This window comes from Pyrgilauda ruficollis, unplaced genomic scaffold, assembly GCF_017590135.1.
Source record: "Pyrgilauda ruficollis isolate IOZ18807 unplaced genomic scaffold, ASM1759013v1 scaffold24, whole genome shotgun sequence".
NCBI classification, from domain to species: Eukaryota; Metazoa; Chordata; class Aves; order Passeriformes; family Passeridae; genus Pyrgilauda; species Pyrgilauda ruficollis.
This window is the reverse complement of record NW_024523648.1, coordinates 358869-382201: the sequence shown is the minus strand read 5'-3', so window position 1 is coordinate 382201 and position 23333 is coordinate 358869. Positions and strand designations below refer to the sequence as shown.

The window sequence follows — 23333 nt, the reverse complement described above, 5'->3', positions numbered from 1 at the left end:
ACTGGCAGTGTGACATGTGGGTCTGAAAGATAATTTAATGATGTCACAAGCAAAGTGGCAGCAGCAATAAGGTCCCACACATTGGAAAGCCCGTGTGACACTGCTTTCTTGGGGTACATGTGGGCTTCAAAGACAGCTTCCTAACTCAGCCAGGATGCGGAGGATAGGGCTGATGACACTCGTTTTCATCCTTTGAGGTGGAGGAAGGTACAGAAGTCCAGTGGTTTTGTTTCTGTAACAAGTTTTCTTGCTCTGCTATTGGAGATGTGCAGCCAGGGATGGTGCAGCTTTGGAAGTATCTTGAAAAGGCAGATTTATCTTTACAGGCTAGGCAAGGCAATAAATGGTGAGTTAGTTCAAGAGTAGATTTCAAATTGGTTACCAGTAATAAGTGCATAAATGTTTGTATGTGGTGTATTGCAAAGGTTGTTCACCCAGACTGAAAGATGTAATGTTCCAGCTGCAAGACTGGCTGCTAGAATGGCCTCTGCTTTCACAGATTGCTGTGGGGTCAAATGACATTCTGTGTTTGAGTGATGGTGAACAGGATCTACTTAGTTCCCTTCAAAAACAATGCTTTCATATTTTCCTCCCTCCGGGCAACTCACTTTTATGGATATAGCACTCTTTTAATATATGCGGAACACTTATGTCTTAACTGCTTGGCAAGACACTTTTATATTTTCCTCCCTCCAGGCAACTCACTTTTATGGATATAGCATCCACTCTTTTAATATATGCGGAACACTTATGTCTTAACTGCTTGGCAAGAGAAGAATGATGGATGTAAGGGTTTATTATAGTGTTGGATTTGGAGGTTAGCAGTTATTCTCATCTCCTGTATGTTACACTTTAACTGACTGAATATAGACTTGTGATTGCAGTAATTCTTTGCTTTTAAAATTTTAATTAAAGGAAGTTGTTATTACTTGAGTAATTTTGAGAAGAATGCATTTGTTTTAAGGAGTTTTACAGAATAAATATGTAGTAGAAAGCAGCCTGAGCCTTTCTGTCTGCCCTAGTGGGAGGTGGTGAAGGAAGCGCTAGTAGGAAAACAGCACCCGTAGATTCTCCAAATAATGTCTAGAATGTATGTCAATCAGATAATTGATTCTTACAGTGCAAAATTATTTATGCTAAGATTTTAGCCGGGCACTTAATAAAATAAGTGCCCGGCTAAAATCTTAAAGAACCCATGTATTTCAAAATATGATGCATGGTGGTAAGAACAGCTGAAAGCCTCCTAAATTGCATGACTTGAGGTTGTAGCCAGAGGTGATCATCTACCATTGTTAAAAGCAAAGCTTGTTTGCTGTAGACAAGTTAGTTAAGGAGAAGAGAGATAGTACTATTCTTGTTCAATATCAACCGCTCTGTCTTCTGTACTCTTTGGATGCTTGTTTTTAACATACAGCTTGCCTGTGGTTTAGAAGTTAGAGAGTTAAACTAATTGTCATTTCCTGTGCTGGTGGTTCTTTGGCTGAAAAAGTGCTGACTTGCTTGTAGTTGTCAGTAGTCTCTTGGGTGGCCAAATGTGTCTTAGAATTTTGTACACTGACAATGAAACAGTCTCATTGTGGTTGTGATTAGCCTTAAAACACATTCAGGCGTATTCACTGTGATTCAAAAAGTGGCTTTCGTACTGGCTTTTGCCATGGGTTAGCCTTGGCTCAACACTCAGCGGCTTGCTGCACCCAATCCTCAGTGAGACAGGAGAGAAAATAGGATGGAAAAGCTCGTGTTGAGATGAAGAAGAGAGATTGCTTGCCAGCTGCTGTCACAGGCAGAGCAGACTTGGCCGTGCTGTCAGTCCATGTCAGCTTCTCTTCACTCCTTCCTTGTGCTGCTCCATCCCTTGCCCTGCTCCATCCTGGTCTCTCTAGAGCCTTACAGGGGATCTCTGATCAGAGCTCCTGCTCCTCCTCCTCTGCTCCTGCTCTTGCCTCTGGGTTCTCAGGGCTGTTTCTCACACTCTTGTTCTCCCTCACTCATTGCTCATGGGGGGTGTTTTGCTCTTTCTGAACAAATGCTTTCCCTGAGGCACTGCCATCATGGCAGCGGGGCTCAGCTGAACCCTGCTGTGGCTGCCTTGGAGCGGTCTGGAACTGGCTGTGTCCATTGCCTGGCAGCCCCAGACACTCCTCGCACAGGCCTCCCTGCAGCCCCCGCCAGCAGCTGGGCAGCTGCACTCCATAAAACTTCTTCAGGAGGAAGCCATTATATTTTGATATTTCTTTTCTGGAATAATCTAAATATAGTGTCCTGAAATTTATTCCTGCCAGCACTGAGGGAAGGTGTACTGAAGTATAATAAGTTCTGGCTCTTGCCTTAGGCTCCTACATGAAGTTTCTTGCTGTCTTGGGCAAGTTCGGGGGGCACTAAATGTGGCCTGTGGGACACTGCAGATCAGCTGCAGAGGCCTAGGCTGGAGAAGAGGAGGAGAACTTGCAGCAGGGAATAACTCATGTAAATATGCTCACAAGTGGGTTAGTCCTGACACATCATGCCTCATATTCCCAGAAACTGCTGAGCCCTGTGGAATTGCCCCTGAGGATGCTAGCTTTCCCTGGGCACTCAGCTCCACAGCATGTGGCTGGATTGCCTGGGTGCGAACATCCTATTGATTGCACAGCCACGCTCAAGTGACCTATTTCTCTGCAGCCAGCCGTGCTGTAAACGACACTGCATCTTTCTGTTCCTCATTCCCCAGGGATCTCTGCTGTATTTTGAGATTTGAAAGACCCATCTGTAAAAAAAGCCAGTAACAAAAGAAAAGAGGCTGAGTTTTGAGAATTTTTTATTATTTTTCCTCAAAAGTGTAATAGTCTATGAAATATGGGAAAATATGGCAGGTGAACTCCTCTTTTTGCCTGAAGGAGTGTATGCAGGTGGATTTCAGGGTGTGATTTCATTTTGCAGCTGAAATAATCTAGTGAGTAGTTGCTCCCAGCTTCCTGGGTATCTCTGTGTGTATGCCTCCCAGGTACCTACTCTAGCACTTGCTCAACTAACTGGGGAAGCGGGACCAGGAAAATACTGAAGTTAAATGCTGAATGAGGGATTTACAGTTGACAAGAATCTGCAGGAAACATCTATAGTGTTGTCTGGCAGGTGTGGGATATTTACAGTCAAATAGACTAGCTCTTCAATCCCCTGGTGGACAGTGGAAAAATCTCCCAACCCAGTCTTGGTTTGCTGCTGCAGATGACATCAGGAAGTATATAGTTAATCCCCAGACTTACCAGGAAGGTCAAGGAAGGTTAAATGAGGATCAGGAAAAAGTGACATTAATTCCATTGGACAGTGTAACTTCCACCAATTAGTGGACTCACAGGTTTAAGCAAGTCCAGAATAATGGATAATGACTGAAGAGGTGGTAGGAGGCTCTCAGTCTTGCTGAGGAAGGGCAGTGCAAGTGGTGATAAACAGAGGTCTTAACTGCCTCTTTATTTCTTAAAATACCTGAAGTAGTCCTAACAAATGCATTTAAAAAAGAAAAGGTGCTTTCAGCTTTCTGATACGTTAGAGACCAGTGGTGTGGTATTCAGACGAGAAACATTCTTGAATGATCCTGGAGTCAGATCTGAGATTCCTTATAAGGTATCCTTATGTTTTTAATGTTTGTTTTACTCCTTTCCTAGCATAGTTTCCAGATGGTGTGGAAAGCTGCAACTTTTTTGAATGTTTCAAAACAAATTAGCCTTTTTTTTTTTTTTCAAGCCTGTCTTTATTGTAAGATGGTGTCTTCTCTACCGAGTGCCTACCTTCAGCATTTCGACCTTTTGGCAATTCTCAATGCCTCTGGAGGCATTCTTATAGTTAAGAATTAGTGCTTTGTATAAAAGTTCAGTGGCTAACACTGATCAAAGACCTGGTGGTTCTGTGGGTAATAAGAAAACAAAGTATGAAGTGCACTGACCTAACTAAAAGCACAAAAAGACATTGGAAATACTATTGCTCAAAAAAATTATCGTTTTTGCTACTTAGCAAAACCAAACCTAATAGTTACAGTCTTAAATCCTTTCTGTTCTCCTCATCATCTGAAATTACCAAAAGGATTGAGCAAAGGCTTTTGTGTGGTTGGTAGAATTATTGTAATGTAAAGCTTTACATAGAAAGTGATTGTAGTTGTGAAAACAGAAACACAAGTGCTGGTTTTGACTGAAAGTATCCTGAATAGGGTTTTTGGTGTATTGTGCGAAGGATTATTTTTTTATAACTACTACTTCTCAGTTTCCAGGGTATTGTCCTTCTTTACGTTGAATAGGTGTGAGAGGAAGCTGTAAAGCTAATTGTGGGGAAAGGTTGTGCTCTGTGACATGGGCACTGGAAGTTTGTAAGGAAAATCTCCTCATGTTTTACACGAAGAGAGAATTTCATCCTTTCCGCTGAAATGTAACAATGTGGGAACTCCCTTACGTAGTTCTGTTATTCTGTGCATACTTCTGTTAGAATGCACAGAAACCTATAGCCTGAAGGCTCAGTTTTCTGATACTTGCACATTAAAGTAGGTCCTGTTGTGTTTATAATGCACATTTAGACCTCTTTAACAGTGCTAAGATTTTTTCCTTCATTTTTAATACTTGAGCAAAATATTTCAGTGAAATTTTATTTTGAGGGAGTCTCTGTCTTCTCCATTTATTTTAATGTCAAGGATATATTTAGAACTGATATTTGACTACAAGGAGAAGAGAAATTATGCACTTTTCTAAAGTAAGACTGTTAGACTCTTATTTGTTCCACTTTGCAAAGTGTGAGAGCTGCTTAAAACCATTTAGTATTTTTTGACTCATTTTAGCAGTTAGGATTACTTCACTTTTCCCCACGCACAGAGGAGATTGAATTAAGCCTTTAAACAGAGAGAGAGAGGACAAAGTAATTCTGTAAGAAGAGTGTTAGCATGACAAACAGCTTGGAGAACAGCTTACCTGGTTTTGAATACCAATAAAGCTAAGCTGTAAGAAGGGGTGAAACAGATGATAACTTATGATCGTTACTTTTTTTGATAGGAGGATTGAGCTGATTAACTACAAGTGCACAGCTTTTTTAACAGACCCTAGAAACTGACTGCATATCCTGAGGGCTTGCAGTTTAAAGTTTATATTAACTTTAAGTATAACTTAATGTGTTTATTTTCCTAGGTGTTCCCCTCTTCATACTGCAGTTGATAAACTTTCCGAGTTTGAAAGGTAGCCTTCTCCTCTGTAGTTGCTATATGGAAGTGGATGGAAACTAGAAACATCATTTTGTATTTCCATGGGGTGAATAGTGCATTGAGTCCAAAAACAAAGAGGCAAGCCAGCATAGCAGGCATGAGGTAATAGTTGTAGTCTGTGTGCCAAACATGAAATAAGAAACATCTGCAGTTTGTATTTTGAAGTTCTGTTTTATGCAAATGTTCTGTCTGGAAGCAGAAAACTCACAGGAGTGCCATCAGCAATTGGGTTGAGTTTTTGGTCTTGCTCCTGTCAGTGATGAAATGAGGGCAAACCTCTTTCTTTCCTGTCAAGGCTGGAATTTAATCATTGGTTTGATGCTAAATAACTACAGCTAAATGCTGTCCATGTATGAATTATAAAGTGTGTTATGAATTTGTGTTTGGTTTACATACTTGCTAGAGTAGAAGTCAAGGAAGGCAAGGCGCAATATTACATACCTTTGTCAGTTTAAGGATTTTGCCATCTTTTTAGTTAACAGTTGAACACAGCTCTCTGCTGGCTGAACAGATTTTGTCCTCCTCAGTGAAGGCATAAAGAGATTTATGCATATCTAGCTCCAGTTTAGAATCTGCCTCAATGTGCAGTTTGGCAGTAGGATAAGCGGTTGCTGCTGGGCATCAGACCTGTATGTTCCCTCTCCCTCCCTGGCATTGCTTCTTGTCTGACTTCTGGCTGTGCAAGCTTATAAAGTCAAATTAGCAGATAACCTTTTCCATGAGCGAGGACAGTTTGTTCCTGACCCACTTGCTGTGGCTCTGGAGTGGCAGGGCTTATGCTGGGGAAGCAGGATGAGTGTGTCTGGGCAGCGTGAGCAGCCTTTGCGTAGCAGCTGACCAGTAGGTCCAGTTAGCTCTGATGTCAAACAGCATTCCCAGCTCAGACCCATTTTAGCCAGCAGCATAAGCTGGCCAGCTGGACTCTCTGATGGAAAGACAGAGCTGTTCTCCTCTTACTTTCTGTAGACTCTGGTGGGGGGTGGGTTATAGAGATTGAGCTACCTGAATCTTTAAACTGCCATGGCAAGATTCTCAGAAGCTCATCCGTCCAATTGAATTATTATTTTTAGTTACCATTGTTCTTTTAAATTGCATACTTTCCTGCATGGGATACCTTGTAACTTGTTGTTGTACAGTCCTGTGCACATTTGTGTAGTCATAAAAATCAAACCTTGTAAAGGTTCACTTTGTAATACTGTTTTGTGTAGTAGACAAATGTTTTGTAGTTGTAATTATCTATGATGAGAGATTGTACTTGTAGCCACTTCTTTGGGGAAAAAAATCAAAACTATTTAACCTTTTTTAAGGAATTTGAGAGGCAAAAGAAGCTGGAGGTTTGGTAACAATCTGCTTAAAATTTAGCTCACAGGAAACTGAAGCACAAGTTTATGTTCATTAAAATATGACCATAGCCTTTTTTTGTATAGGCAATTTGATACAGCCAGTCAGGTGTATGTGTACTTTGAGGATTGTATTTTGAATATTTTCTTTTTAAGGTTTCTTTCTTTAATTTTTTTCCTCTACCATTTTATGTTTTTCTCTCTCTCTAGTAGATGAATTCTTTTGCACATTAGTAATACAGAGGACAGGCGTAAGCCTTTGTATACCACACTGTGTGTTATCAGCCTCTGTAAGTAAAAATGTCGATAAAAAAGTCTCTCTCAATATTCTTCTGTTTAAGCTCTCACATTTCTATTTTTCTTCTCCTGTTTCCCTCTATATCTGTGCATTTTTATCTTTCTTCATGCTTAGAATTGTTCTAATCTGTTTGTAACTGGAAAGCTATGAGAACTTAGTTAAATAGCTTGCAGGCTCTGTCAAGAAAGCACATTAATAAAGGATATGAATCCTTAGGATGAATCATACTTCAGCTATCTGACACTGTACTTTTGAGAAACTGAAATGTAAAAATTAAATAGTTCAGGCTGTCATTTCATCCCACTTTACCCTGCTTCTTATTGCACTTTGATTAAACGGCATCATCCACCTACTCTCAGCTGCATTTGCGTGAGAGGAGGGACTGGGACCTTCTGGTATCTTAGTTCATGGCCAGCTGGTAGAGCTGTGAGTTTCCACCACCTCCAGAGTATTTGTAAAAAAAAGGATCCTGAAACTGTCATCTGGCCACCTTCCCTGGAATCATTAGAAACCTCTATTCCTAATGTTCTGCTCACCCTGGAAGAGAAAAGCCTGCATTGTAGACCTAGAACTTGTTTTGGACATTTCTATTAATAAAACTTGCAGTTTGTTTTGCAAAAGGACCATGGAGATGAAGTGCACCTATGAAGTATGTGTCTAGGAAGTTAGAGTTGGGATGCCATTTTTTAAACACTATTTTTGGAAGAATTTATAAAGTAGTTACTTATCAAAGTAAGGGTTTTTTTGCCTGTGTCTGGAAGGAACACTGACATGCCAGGATCTTTTTATTGTGTCAGAGTACCAGGTTGAATAACTGCACCTTATCATTCATTCACTTCACCTTAGACTGAAGGAAACTGCCGTCGCACCATTTTATTGCTAGCTCCCAGCTTTTTTAAAAGCCCTGTATAAATGTGTTAAAGTGTGACATCTGCTCTTGTCTGCTTTTGGAAAAGCTTTTTAGCATTTTGGGTTCCCCTGCCTCCGTCGCCTTTTCTCACTGTGTTGTCTTTCCAGCAGTTAAAGAATATTATCCATGAAGGCTTGTGCATGAAACACACCCCAGAGTGAGATTTTCTTTAATCTCGTGGCAGTAATCATCTTGCAGGTATGATGAGTAAACAAACATTTCCCAACCAAAGTAAATTTTTTCTTATGATGCATCAACTGTATCATTGAGAGACCATTTGTGGGTTTGTTTGTAGACTTTTTCTGGATGTGTGGTTATGCAGCCCTATGGTACAGGAGAGAAAGTGAAAGAGAGGCTATTACACCTTAAAGAACTTGTTGAGAAGGGAGTGTGTAGAAGATGCAATCGGAATAAATTCAGCAATTTCAGTGGATTATATGAGTGGATGTGGGAGAACTGGCTTGAAGGTGGGGTGACTTCTTTCAAGATACTGTCACGTGATCTTTGTGCATAATTAGCAATGTTTTGGGTAAAGGTACAGATGGTGAGGGTAAACTAATTAACTATGGCAATGTCTTTGGGCTGAATGCTGACTCTCTTTCCTTGCAAGGGCTTCAGGCAGACTTCAATGCCATCCTGGCGTGAAATACGATTGTACAGCCTGGTCACATCCATGATGACCAGAATGAGCTTTGCGTAGTTAGTTTTGATAGTACTGTAGAGAGATCTTCTTCAGAATCCTTTGACTGTATAAATTTGCCCTGGCTGTCATGGGTGTTTCACTTCTGGTCACAATCCATGTCAGTCATAGTGTGGAATAGAAAAACCAGTATTCTTAGTTCAGGATGTATCTTCTGTGAAACCCAGTTAAGTCTTTTGCTGTTTCTTTCCATTCAGTGTCTAGGTAAAGTAACAGTATCATAGCTGTCACTTAAAATAACAATCTTTACATTCAGGCATGTTAGAGGTATTTTAGGAACCAAATGTAAAGACGCTAATGTTATTATTTTGCATAGGTACATCACAGGGGGTCTGTGCGTGCCACTGAAATTAGGCATGGTAATGATCCAGAATTAACTGTGAGTCTTTCTGACAGCAATAGATGACAGCATTCTGTAACACACAGAAAAAAGCTACATGTTTTTGTGGAGTGAAATTTCAACAACTGTTCCCTTTTAAAAAATAATCTACTTCCTGCCCTTTATATACTTAGTTGTAAAGGGATCTGTTTTAAATGCCTAGGCTGAAAACAGAGGACTATGTTGGTATATTTAACTGACCAAATTTAAGGAGGCATTCAACCGTTTGTATAAACAAGGCTTATTTTGAGATTTTTTTGGTGATCTTATATGTATTTTGTCATGTTTTTTGGCGGAAATTGCAGCCCGGTAGGATGACACTACTTTTTTCTCTCCTAATGAATCCTATGAAAGGTAGATTTTTCTAACCCAGTAAAGAATGATCATAGACAGATGCTAATATGCAATTCAGCACCACAAATATTGATTAGAAATTTTTGCTTGATTTTCTTACTCCACTCGGTATTTTGGGCAGATGGATGCTGGCTGTTGATTGGCAGGTTTGAGATCAGAGCAGCAGGGTGAGGCAGGTGTGCTGGCTGAGCAGTGTGGGGGGGACTCCTGTGTCAGACTTGGTTCTTTTAGTGTAGGCTGTTTGCTGTATGAAAGATCCTGCATTTGCTGAGAGCTGTCCAAAAAGGAGATGGGGAGCATAGAATGGGGTGCATAGCAATTGGGGATTCCTCAGGACTTGGCTCAGAAGGTGAGTTTCAAATAAAGAAAATAATATATTAATTTTTAAATAATGTCTTGGACTAATGAGGTCTGTAACATCCTATTTTATGGGTTACTTACTGTTGAGGGAAGTAACCCATAAAATAGTATATTTGGGTTTCTTTTTACTGTCTTGGTGCTTGTATTTGGTTGTTTATGATACAGCTTTTCAAAGGTGATTGAACTCACTTTCTCATGCAGACACTTGCATATTTGTAATGGCCTTCTCTGACATATAATCTCCATTAGGTCTGCAAGGTAACACAATTGTGTGGATGTGCCATGAAACATTAAAAACTGCAGACTCCTGGATTATGTCATTAGCTATCGTTTTTAGAAGAACAAAAAAGGATTATGCTTCATGTCAGGGGACAAAGAGAAAGCATTTCTTGAAGGACACACCTGGGGCTTGGTGTGTCCCCAGGCTGTCTGTGTGTAGGTGTAAAACTGAGAATAGATTACAGCAGGGTGTTTTGTGGTGCCTGTTACTTTCTCTCCTTACAGTACCTGCAGAGATCCCGATGGGAATGACTGTCTGCCCCCTCTAGCATGTTAACCCTGTTTGTTAACTGAGTCTAGTTGCACTGGCTTGTTGCATCTGTTGGGGTATATCGCAGCAATATGTTTGGAACATGAGAGACTCTTGAGATGTTTGGAAAACTTTCTTGGAATGGAGGGTGGTGAAATGCTGGAGGAACCAGAGAGGCTATGAAATCTGTCCTTGGAGGTGTTCAAGACTCGGCTGGATGGGGCCCTGAGCAGTCTGATCTAATTATCTTGCTTTCAGCTTAAGGTTAGAGTACGTGACTTCTTAAAGTCCTTTCTTAATTTACTCTCATTCTGTGGTATTTTTAGCTTTTATTCTTCAAAGTTCCACCAGAGTGAAAAGTAGCTCTGCCTTTTGGGCGTTTGTATATGGATGGTTGTAGGTTCACATGCTGAGCATTTCTCTAAGAGATCTGAAGGGTTTCACACTTAATACTGTCTTATTGCTACCACTACTCCATATTAAATTATCTGGTGCATTTCTTTTAACACCTGTGTAATACCATAAAAGCTGAAATGGCACCAAAGAGTTGTATAGTGGAAAATGGTATAAGAAGGGGTGAATCCATCTAAATTTCTGTTCTATAAATGTATTTTAAATGTCTCCTAAATCAGAACTGTCCCTGATTTAATTAGCTTGGCATTCCATAAGTCAGTTTTACTCTTGCTTGAATAGCTAGATGCAGCTTGAGAGGGATGAAGTGGAATTCTTCTGGAAAGTTGCCCTGTTCAGAGGGAGGTGTGGTAAAATTACTGTTCCCAAAGTAGCCAGAGTATTAGTGAAAAATGTGCTGGATGAAGAGAAGAAATGTCCCAGTTTCCACTAGCTGTATGCAAAACTGTCACACTTGAGTACATTAGATGATGACACAAGAGAGTGTGACAGGAAGGATGACACCTGGAGTGGTATTCCATTGGAATCTTGGCTGGGACCCCTTTACAGGGTGTGACTGGTAAGCCATGGGCACGTGCGTTCATGTCTGGCTCCTCTGGTCTTCCCCCTCACCTGTGGACTTGAAAGATACTCACTGGAATAGTTAAAGAGACTTCTGGAGAGGCAAAACTAAGCTTAAGGAAGAGAAGGAAATACATTGGACAAGGTATGGCTGAAGTAGAATGGAGGGGAAGGAGAACTGGGTGATTTTGAATTAGAGGGAGAAAAGGTAGGCAAATGTGCTGAAGGGAAGAAGAGGCAGTAATCTCAACAGAAAATGAAGTTGAGGCAAATGAGATGGACAGGCATATTTGAGGTCTCCAAGAGCCTACCTACAAAAAAGACTGTATTAGATGTCATGTTACAGTTCAATAGCACATGCCATAAGGAATTTAGTGTGTAAGCATTTATTGTGTTCCTCAGTTTTCAGCTGGCTTGGCAAGCAGCTGTTACCACTCCAGGTCTCTAGGTCTAGTGATTTGGCTGCTGCATGGGAACCATGTATATATTCATGTTTGTGGGAGTGGGGTTGTATATGTACCTACATATTTAATTTTTGCATTGTTTTCTGAACTATTTAATTTACTGGAAAACAAGTACAGCTGGAAATAGCAGATGTCCTTGCAGAGGCAAATTGCTGTTACGACTTCAGATGGACACTGCTGAAAGTGTTTAAATGATATAAAAATAACGTCATGTAGCATAAGAGACGTTATATGTGAGCTGATACTTCTTCATGAATCATTTCCTGCTGAAAGTGCTATACAAAGCTAAGTGCTAGAGGGGGTGTATGTATGTGATTATATATAAATGAAGAGCAGCCATGCTTTTTTCCATGGTTTGTTAAGTGCCTGTGCTGGTTCAGAGTATGAATGTGGTGATCAGTATTCTGTCTTTAAACAATGCTCACATTTAGATACTGGCTATTGGAAATTGTAATGGTCTTCTGGGATTGTACTCTGTGATAAATTTTCCCTTGAGGTTGGCTGTGAGAATATGTGGCCTACTTTAAAAACTCCTTGAACAGAGGAACTAGTTGCTGCTCTGAATTGTGTTTTAAAATGTAATATTTTAGCGATTATTTAAATGAAAAAAATAACCAAAATGAAACAAACCACTAGATGGATACATGTCTCACAAAGGCAGTTTATGTGCAGCTACATAAGGAATGACTTTAGATATCAGTGTTGGCTATTTCATTGCTGGCTTTATCACCTAGGTCATGTGGTTTATGTACAGTAGAAAAGGACTGTATCTCAGTGGCCGAATGTTCAACTGGTTTCTGTCCTAAAATTAATGCATTGCTTTGTGTTTGAAAGCTTGCAATGCAAAATTCTGCTGTGAATTGAGAATCAGTTCTAGGATAGGAATCGTATGATAAGTGTCTTGTTAAAGAGTACAAGAAAAATTTTAAGTAGTAAAAATACATGTGTTGGAATTCTGGGGAAGCTTTCATCTAGCAAAAAGATTTTACTTAACAAAAAAAAAATCTCTAAGACACATGCACACTCTGGCTCAAGTTTTATCTATGAAACATAGGTTTCAGTTTTCATCTTGACAGGTATTTTGTTGCTGATCTTTGTATTGTATCTCCAATGACAGACTTCTGGCTTTCTCTTTCATAGGCTCGGATTATTCCTCCGTGGGATGGTTACCTGGTACTGAATCCCTGTGGCAGTCCTCAACGATTTCGTCAAGCAATCAAAACAATCCTGTGAGAAGACACAGCATAGCTTCTGACAGCGGGGACACTGGGATTGGTACCTCCTGTTCTGACAGTGTGGAAGGTGAGTTGACACTGCTAAAGTTTTGTATGTTTCTGAGAGAGAAACAATCCAAAATGTTTTAAAGATATTTTGCACAAGCTAACCGTACTTTTGCAAAGCTGTTGAGCACATGGAGTTTTTTCCTTGCTGGAGCCAAGTAATTGTTTTGGTAAGGGTTGATTAATTTAGTTCTGCATGAATTGTATGCATTAACTTGCATCTCTGCCACAAAGGGGTTGCTTGTGTTACATGTTTTGATAATTGCAGTTGCAAGAAGTGCCAGGTTTCTACAGAGGAGTAATGTCCTGTACTACAGCACTTGATAAACAAGTGGGGGAAAAGCAGAAACTTTTGAGGGGGTTGATAAGAGGACAATGCTTTCTGGTATTCATTGTGTGTGTCACATAGTGTATGTCAGAGCAAAGAAAGTTTGCTCATACTGCGTGAGGAAAGTGTGTTGAATCTTTTCATCTCCTCTTCTGGTGGGAAGGAATTCACATTTTATTGCATGGCATTTGACACATAGTTAAGGATCTTTGAGAAGAATCAACAGTGTCTAAAGATTGTCAGAACTTAGTTTGGATTAAATCATGATTAGTCAAAGGTGATCTTACCAGGGAGGGGTACAGCCTCTACAGTGGCAGTGTTTCCATAACATTGTCACCCTCCCTATGCAGCCTGTCACTGGAATTAAGCCAGAATGAGAGAGATGTAGTGAGACTTAAGGTTTCCTTCTTGCATTGACTTATTTCCCAGTAAGATTTTCGAGACAGATAATGAATGGCAGCAGGACTGTGATATACTTTTCTCCAGCAGCTTTCTATGCCTGATAAATATTGCAAAAGGGGTAGCTGGAATGAGGAAGAACAGGAAGAATTAGTAGAAATTAAGTAAGGAATGCTGAATCGGTGTAAGTCAGAAGACTCTGTGGAGGGGTGGGCATTCCTGAGGAGAGGTCCAGATGCCTCAGTTAAGTCTGTCAGGCCTCTTTTGCACATGAGAAAATCCTTTCCACCCTCTTTCTGTTGCATCTGTCAGCTCATAACTTGTTTTCTGCTTCCTTTCATTAGTAAGCAGTTGTTGGCTTTGGCAAAATAAAGGTTTTGCTCAGATATTCAAATTCTTGGGTGTAAAACTGAAATAGTAAATGGTTATTAATGCAGAAATTTTTTGGTATTTTTTTTCCCCCAGAGATGTAGGGGGGATGAAGTACTCTCATGGTGTGTATTTATATATAGCTTTAATCACTCCCAGCCAAATGCTGCACAATAGTATTTTAAGATGCAGCATTTGAATTAAAACCATGCCCTCCCCTCCCCCCTTTGGAGGGCTTCCCCCCCATTTGAGGGGTGGGATGAAGGAGAGGAAACGAAACAGCAGCTCCTCATCAGATAGTCTGTTCTCCTTTGTAGGCAAGAGAATAATCTGTTCAGGGCTGGGTGGGGGGGAGACTAAAATAAAGAGGGGAAAGGTTGCAAGGTTGCAGCAGCAGATAGTTCGTGATGTTTGTCTTTGGCAATGCTTTACAATGGTCAGTTCTGCTGCATCCTTAATGTTACACATTTCCCACCAATTTGTTTGAAAAACTTAAGTAGCAGAAAAGAAAGTGTTAAAGAAAAAAGAAGGGATACTTAATGGTGAAATGAAGGTTAATGGAGGAATCATATGACAGGCCTGGCAATTGATTGTATATTTTTAGTGGAAGGGGTTGATGCCTATGATACCTAGTTGTCTGCAGCTCTCAAGCTGCCCCCTGCACACATCCACAAAAAGAAAAGAGTATCATTGTCATCTGTGGAACTGTCAGGCCAGACTGGTAATTGCAGTCTTGATGCTGGCCATCTGCTCTCGTTGTGGTGCTTGGGAAGAAGCTCCTGGGGATTTTTCTGAGGGGAATTTTTTTCACAAGTTGGCAGATTATTACAGTTTTTAGCAATGCTCAGATAATGAATTGAGACCTTGCTATTTCCTTTCTGTTGTGCCCACTAAAAATAAGAAACTTAATTTGAGAATTAGCATTAACATCTCCTTTAATTCTGAAGAATGCACCTGAGTGAGTTTGTACAAATACATAGTTGCTAATAAATACGCTCATGCAGGGAATGGACTGCAGGTGCATTTAAAATATATTTTTAATGAGATTTTTTCATAACATCTTAAATGTTCTTTTAAATTAATCTTCTTATTCATATTTATTTCAGGAGCATTCATTCTCTTTGAAAATGCAGGCTTTAAAAAAAAAGACAAGTGCCTTTTGTGTTTGGCTCAAACCTGTGTGATTTGGAGGGGAGATGGGTTTTGACAAAGACAGGAGAAAGAAACCTTTAATGTTAAAATGTATTCAGTTGATTGTATATTATGCTGTGCAAAGGTAGGAAAATTAGGAAATGGAATAGGCAATGGAGTTGGAATTGCATGATGTTCATGTGCACTGTGGGAGCTGAGCACAGAAATTTATAAACCGTAAATGTGGGGGTGTTGTGGTTTGGGTAGATCTGACACTTTTAATTGAGAGTGCTCTAAATTTAAAGACTAAAAGGCATTTTATATCTGTTTAAACTACAGTTATATCTGTTAAAACTACAGTTAATGTGTTTGGGGTTTTTAATGTTTCCTGTCAGTTTGTGTCCTGTTCTGGATTCACATGAGCTTTTGCGCTTCATTTTTAGCAACTGTTGTTAAAATACCTGTGTATAACCATTCTTTCAGTAGCACTTACAGAAGAAATACGAAGTTTATATTTTAAGTGTTTTTGAGACTTTTTAAATTTGGTTTACCTAATTAGAAAGTCAGGGACTTGGCAGAGATTAAATGGTTTGTAAACCCCAGCAGAGCTCTTTCTCTTGTGCACATTCTGAGTTTAGCCTTTTAGAACAGGAGTGATAAGAACTAGATGTTAATGTAAGACACAGGGCCCATGATTTTTGCAGAACATTTTTTTTTCATCAGATAAGCTTGTTGTGCTGTGGAAAGTCCCTACATCTTTCTCCCTTATTGTTACATGCAATTAATTTAATATTTCGGGTTGCAAATTAATAGTGTGAAAATTCATAGAACGTTGCTTTCCTGGAAGAAAGAGATTGGACGCAGATAATCAGAGTTACTACTTTTTTAGGAGTTGATGTTCTGCCAGTTTAACTTTAATAAACCCCCTTTTCTAATAACCCTCCAGCAACTTCTCTGGAATGCTTAGCTGATAGAATAGGAACTTTTTTTGATGTTATGAGACCCAGAGGTCTATCATTGTCTGTCATTTTTAAGGGAATATATTATCTTTTTAAGGATTTAAAAAATCCTAATTATTTCAGTTGAATTGTAGCATTTCTTCATATGCCAAGGATCATGGAAAACAAGGATCAATGTTACTTGGTTTTCCTCTTTCAAGCACTCTTTCTTCTACCAGGTCCCATGCATGGTGTTCTAGTGCTTTTTTTTTTGCTTTTTTTTTCATTAGGGAGAAAAAGAAAAGTTAATAAATATAACTATTCAATATAGTGAAACGCAGAAGTGAATTTCAGGAGGCAAAATTTAATTATGAAGTATCTTGAGGGGGGTTTTCTTCAGCTGCTAAAGATAGCAGGTTTGACAATGCGTAGGTGAAATATGTAGATTGTGCTATCAGTTTGGTATCACAAAAGTGCAATAACACAAGGATCCTAGATCTTGATAGCTGGCAATGCTCACTCTCTACTGTGTTCTGTGATTTTGGAAGATGATGGATTTTCAGAGAAGTTCCTGATTTTAACTGAGTTGAGGTTAATCTCTATGCCCTTGGATCCTGGCAAGTACTGGCATATGTTTGGTGAAGTAGCTTGATTATTTGGAGGGTAGAAAATAATCGTGTTTGAGGCATTTTTCCTTGTTTCCTTCCTTTCTGCTTGCCAAATCTCACGTTATGAAGCGGTGTCCAGCCCTCTGTGAGTCACAGTTACTGTGTTACTTGGATATTATCTACCCTGACAATCAGAAATGTGCACTGCACTTAAGGCTGTATTGGTCTCTAGTCCTTGTAAGTGGTATTGCCATGCTTGCTAGAATAAAGTGTCTGTATAGCTGAGGAAAATATAAAGATTAATGCTCAGAGTTTGGCTGTTAATTTTCTTGGGGGGGGTTTAGGATTAAAAAAAAAAAAAAGGTTATTTCAGATTCTAGTAGCCTATTCCCAGGATTTAACAAATAGGAAAAAAAATTATGCTAGTAATTTTCCACTAAAATAAGATGGAGAAATTACTTCAAGTAACAGTGACATACTCCATGTGAACTTATGTACTCTGATTTTGAAACTTGCTTGAACTAAACTAAAGGCACCTACTAGTTTCATACATGAATGTTCTGTAGAGAGAAATAGCCACTGATTTAACTTCATATTTTGCCTTCTTTTGTGACGGTTTCCCCATAGGAACAAGCTCTCACGTTATGCTCAGTTTTCCTCACATAAAAAATACCAGCAGGACTTTCCTGCTGCTAGTGGGAGTGTTCTGCAGAGTGAGCTTGGTGCATTTTGCCTTCAGCTAACATCGGTAGTTGTTTCTCAGAAAAATGATTTCTGTTGTTTTAATTGGAAATAACTCTGTGAGAATAATTCTGCTTACTTAGAATTTAGTGGCATTCTCTTCGTTACTGTGCAAAAAGTTATTTCTGTCATATGATGTATTTTGTAGCTATATCATTGAGTTGTACCAGAAAGTTTTAATGGTGAGATGGGGAGAGGATCAGAAGGGCAAAAAACCAAGGAAAAAAACTCCCAAACTTCAGGTTTGAGATGAAGACAGTTTAATAATGAAAGAAAAAGTGAGTGAACATTGTGATGTAAATGCACCACGAGGAGAGTGATGCCCAGCCAGTCTCTGAGTGACAAATACTTTGGAAGAAACCTGCCCCTTAGTTACATTGCTGAGCATGACATTATATGGTATGGAATCTCTTTGGTATTTCAGGTCAGCTGTCCCAGCTGTGTCCTCTCCCAGCCCCTTGTGCACCCCTCACTGGGGTGGCAGAGGCCGTGGTGCTGTGTAAGTGCTTCTCAGCAAAAGCAGAGACAGTGCTATGTTCCCAAAACAAGCACCATAGGGGCTGCTGTGACGGAAATGACCTCTCTCCCAGCTAAACACTGCAATTTCTGCCTCTTATTCCAGGTCATTTGCATCATGCTCAGGTGAAATACCAGGTAGATGTTTTTCATGTCCTGTAATCTGTATTTTTTGAGTGTGGTGGGTATCTGGTATTCTGATGAGAAAAACAAGGAGCATCGTACAGATCTCTCACCTGTACTTAGGTTAATATCATGAGACCTGGGCATGCTAATTATTATGCGTCTTTGCTGGGGGATTTCAGGGAGGACTTTTCACTTTTCCTTGCTACTATAGTGTCAAAGAAGACTCCCTGGCCTGTGTTCAGCAGTTCTGTAGTTCAGGTTCTCATGAAGGGGAGCAGGAGTCAGATCAGTTTCAGAAAAGCCACAGAGAGGAACAGTTGCAGCCTTAGACTGTTTTTCTGTGAACACTGGAAGGAAACATTCTGTAGCTAGTCAGTATTTAATGTACATATTCAAGCAGCCTTTGCAGCCTTATCTGAAGAAATCACAGGACTCATTTTTAATCCTTTCCACTATAGACAGAATAGTGCACTTGGTGATGGACTGTAGGCATTTGGGATATAGGCCACAAGTTCCTTGTAGCCAGAAAAAACCCATTGCCACTGCCTGGAGTCCTAGCCTGGGGCTTGACAAAGCAGATTATTTGTATATCCCCCACAGAAAAGTTCTTAAATCTCTGGTTTTTAACAGTTTTACAAGACTATCCATTTCTGGAGGGCTTATACTGCTCTTTCTTAGTTTTTATTCATCAGACCTGTTTCTGCTATAGTGTATGCACAGATTAAACTTTCTTCTTAGTGCAAAGTCCTGTTAATATATTTAATGTCATCCTTTGTTTTAGCCATGATTTCAGTGTGCTGATAATAAGTAATTTCTGTAAAAGTTCCCTTTGAAGTAGCACATAAAAGCTCACTGTTACAGAAAACCTTTTTCAGAGCCTTGCTTGTGTTTCTGTGATAAGTCAGATGGAGTTTTGACATCAGTTTTGGCAGCATGAAAGCAGCAGTGAGGAAGAACAATGTGCAGAGGCACAAAGCGTGGTTACTCCATCTCACTTCCTTAATCTCTGACTTTCTTCACGTTAGGGGAATGAGGGGGGTCTGTAAGAGGAAGTGAGAAAAACGCAACAAATGACAAGTCTGATCAGTTAGACCAGGTTTGGGGTAGAATGAAACAGTTTGAATAGTGGGGACTGGTAATGGAGGGGGCAGGGGTAAAGCCTCAAGAATGCTTGCCTGTCTGCTCATGGGGCATTTGTTTGCAGTAACCTCACTTGGGCGGTAGTTGTTAACAGCTGCCTGGTCTTTTTCAGGCAGAATATGAGCAAGTTTGTTGCTTTTAATATGTTAAATTCCTTTGAGAACTGTGATTGGTTTGTTTTAAAAGCTATTAGTATTAGTATTATGGTGCCTTTTTTTTTTTTTTTCCTTTTTACCATCTTAAATGCTTCTTACCCCATCAGATTTAAAAAGAAAACTGGTGTGGGTTTTTCCCAATGCAAAACATGGTGAAAGAAATCTCTTGAGGTTTTTTCCTTCCTCTTGGAGGGCTGACAGATAAGATTTTGCTATGACAATGCCTCTGTTTGTGTCAGCGGCAGTCATGAAAGTCAGCATTGTAGAAGTGTTGTCAGCTACACAGAGGTCGCTTCTTTGCCCCTGGAGCGTGTTCTAGTATAGTTGTCCTGTACAATAGGTTAAAAAGATTATGCCTTATTCGGCTTATATAAGTAAATACAACTTACACAACACATAGCTTTGTAGTGAGTACTCAAGCTTTGTCTGCAGAAAAACACTTCTGAGGCGTCCCAAGTAGGAAATGTTGGTTCTGTAAGTCTAAACAGTGTTTTTTGTGTATGGGTGTATTAAAATGTCTGTTTAATGTCTATTAAAACAGACTTAAAATGTCTGTTAAGTAGCAAGATCAGAAAAAAAAACAGAAGGCAGCTTAGGTGTTTGTGTAGGAATAAAATGAAGTCTGTCCTTGAAGGCAGAAGGACAATTGGCAGGAAAAAAGGCAGTGTTCAGTTCCCTCTAATGCAGAAAAATGTCTCTGACATCAGTCCTCTTTGCAGTTCTTTCTAAGTTTTTTGTAATAACAATGAAAACCGGAAAACATACTGAAGTAACCTTTCTAATTTTATGTTAGTTTCTTCCTGGTTAGTTTCCAGAATTCCTGTGATGTTCAGGAATTGCACCCTCTTCTGTTCCCTGTTATCTGTGCTGCTCTTCTTCTCGGTGCTTAATCCTTGAAACAGAAAAAGCAGTAACAAATATGTTTGGGAGGAATTAGTTACATTTGTGAATGACATAACCATAAATTAGCATCTCCCTCCATGTTAACTGTTATTACATTACAATTTATGCCTTGTTCCTTAATATGACTGGATTTTTTTTTTAAACTCTTACTGCATTGAGTAGAAAGTTTATAAGGATGTTGCTAAAAATTTGAATGGATTGCAGAGGTTCCTGTTTGTTTTTTTTTCTTTTTTCCTATGAGCTTAGTGTTCCAGAAGAAATGGCATTCCCATTTTGAATTTGCCCTTGATAGTATGGCCCTGAAAAAGGAATAGGAGTGGAAAAAAATTTGCTTTCATCTTGCCAGATAATAGTACAAGTAGCAGTCATGGCTATCATCTCTTAAATAAATGATACACCTGGTCCTGAATGCCAGTGTCATATTCTACCTGGTTGTAGGTTGGCTCCTTGTAACTCAACTAGTATTTGATGATTTAAATGCCACTGCCTAACTCATGTGAAAATAGGAAGGAAATTGTTTAGTTCAGATATTTTTAATGCAAAATTAATAAGGATTTTAGCCTCCTTGAGAAAGGGTTAGTATATTTTCATGCTATTGAATCATAGAAATGTGGAGAAGACTGCAGGAGACTTCTGTTTCCAGCCCTATGCTCAGAGCAGGATCATCACTAAAATAGACCAGGGCAGCCCTGACTTTGTTTTTCTGATTCTTGAAAACCTTCCCACGTACCTCAAAATCTTTGAATAACCTTGTCCCAGGGCTGTAAGATGTCCTTGTGAAGAATTTTTCCCTGATGTCCAGCCAGAACCTACCAAGCCATAGTTTTTCTGTTGTTGGCCCTTATTTTTGTCTGCTACTACCAGGAATAGTATGTCAAATAAATTTAACCAATTTAACTATCTGACATCTATGTATTTTTTGAGGAGCAGGGAAACATGTGAGAGTGGGTTGTTATTGTTTTTTTTTTTTTTTTTTGGGCCAAAACTGTGTACCAGTTTATATTATCTCCTGTTGTTTTTAGCAAATCTAGAGACTACAAACCACAGTTTAAATACATGTATATATTTTTTATATATCTTGCATTGAATGTGTCCCTGTGTTTGGGCTGCTATTTTTAAGCGCACAGGATGATTCTAGTCTTGATGTTGGTCTATGAATCAGAAGACTGTATTATGTGCATTTTTCTTAAGTTGTATATCATAAACTCTTAGTGGCACATCCTTTTCCATCAGGGATTAGTCTATCCCTGTCGAAGGCTAAAAATATTTTGTATTTTCAAAAATAGAACTGTCTTTCTTGGTTGATTTAAACAATGGCATTTATTGTATGAAGTGGCAGGGGGTTTTAATTTTTTCTGTTTTTAAGTTTTAATTTGTAGGAGTACCTAGAGATTCTACGGGAATCCTACAGGATTATAGTTTATTGTTCTATCTTACATAAAAATTCTGAAGAAACACATACTTTTTAACTGGGTGAGAGGTGTTTCTGCAGTAAGCTTTTCTTTAGAGAGGTGATATGGTTAAAAGTACTTCTTTCTTTTTCATTGCATCAGCCATCTGTATGCAGTCTTACCTTGCTGTTGAGAGTGGTGGCAAGGTTTTAATTCTAATTAGCTCAGCTAGAAAACTGAACTAAAAATATATTCAGAGTGCATAGAAAGGGAATTGGATTCACTAGGGCATCCATAATGGGGTTGTGCTTCTCCTTGTGTGTTAGAGAAATCTTCATAGACTAGTTGATAAAAGAAGTCTAGTTGATAAAATTTTGGAGACTAATGAGAATTCAAATAAGATGTGCAGAATTTTTGTTTTTTACTATTATGCCTGTCTTAGTTTGAAAAGACAGGTGTCTGTTAAGGAAGGCAGGAGGGTAGATGGGCTGGATTTTCCCTTGGGAATCCAGTGGAGAAGAAGGCTGCTCCTCTGGGAATCCAGTGGAAAAGGCTGCCTGTGGTGTTCCAAATCTCAGATTATATCCAGGTAGGAATGCTTGGCTCCTCCCTCTGGGTGGAGCATCTCACAATGGGATGATATTATTTTATCAGTGAGACTCAATGGCCCATGAACAGCAGATATCTCTGTGGAGGGAGGATTGGTTGTGGAGGAGCTAAAGAAAAATTGTCCAGTTAACAGAAGATAACTGCCCCACCTCTAAGAGATGAAAATAGAATACACACCTCCACCATCCATCTTGCAACCCAATTTAGACAATGCCCTATTTAGACTAGGAGAAAAAAATGCTCATGATAAAGAAAAAAAAAAAAAGCCCCATGTGAAGAAAACACACTTCAGAGAGGGTGGAACAAGATCATCTTTGAGACCAAGACGTTCTCTGATTCTGTGAAAACAGTGCGATTTTTTGTGGTGGTTGCTTGGATATCTGTTGTCTAATACAGCTTCTGAAAGGTTCTGAGTGAAATGATTCATGGCTTTTGTAAAACTGAAACGTGCTCTCCCTGGGACATGTCTGAAGGGAATCTTAGGTTGCTTTCTCTCCTCAATTCATATCAGTGTCCCCCAGTTTGGTATTCCTTTTCAGGTCTCGGTATTCCCCTATCTCCTCTCCCCAGTGGAGTTCAGGAAGAAGAGGGGGAAAACAAATGTGACTTCAGCCAGCCCACAGAATAGATATGCTTTCCATGTTCAGGCCTTTACATGAAATCTTTCTCACCTTGATCAGCTATTCAAATGATCTCGCTGGCTGACACTGAGGAGGCTATGACAGAGGACTTCAGTACAGGAGGCCCATATGGCTTAGTTTTATGTGCACAACTGCTCCAGTTTGTTGGTTTTCTATTTTTTCAGTGTCAATCCCCCCCAAAAAAAAGAAAAAAAAAAAAAAAGAAAAGTACTAAAAGGTTGTTCTGGCCAAGTATATGTTTTAAAATCTGTGATTTCTGCTGTTCCAAATGGCTCCATTCTTGTAACACTTGGGTCTTCACTTAAAAAGAACAGTATGTTATGTAAATAAAACAAGGAACAGTCCTTGATTTATACTGGTAGCATTTCAGCTTTTTGAATATCTTTATGAGATGGTGCAGTAGTACTTTCTTCCTTCTGTTCCTGCTGAATTTTTCCTTTTTCCTTTGTGAAATAAGGTCTGGGATAGTTGCATTGTGTTTTCTACATGTTAAGAATGATATCAATAAGTGATATAGCCAAACTCTTGTGGAATATG

The 23333-nt window shown here is 39.4% G+C and overlaps 1 protein-coding gene across 2 annotated transcripts in view; it reads left to right on the top strand.

Annotated features, from left to right (window-relative positions):
• The window catches only part of CEP85L (centrosomal protein 85 like), a 102417-nt gene that overhangs the window by 3532 nt on the left and 75552 nt on the right, over positions 1-23333 (top strand). For both annotated transcript variants that reach the window (XM_041470120.1, XM_041470121.1), the window contains exon 2: positions 12662-12823. In XM_041470120.1, the coding sequence (XP_041326054.1) occupies positions 12662-12823 (162 nt within the window). The remainder of the gene's footprint in view (positions 1-12661; positions 12824-23333) is intronic.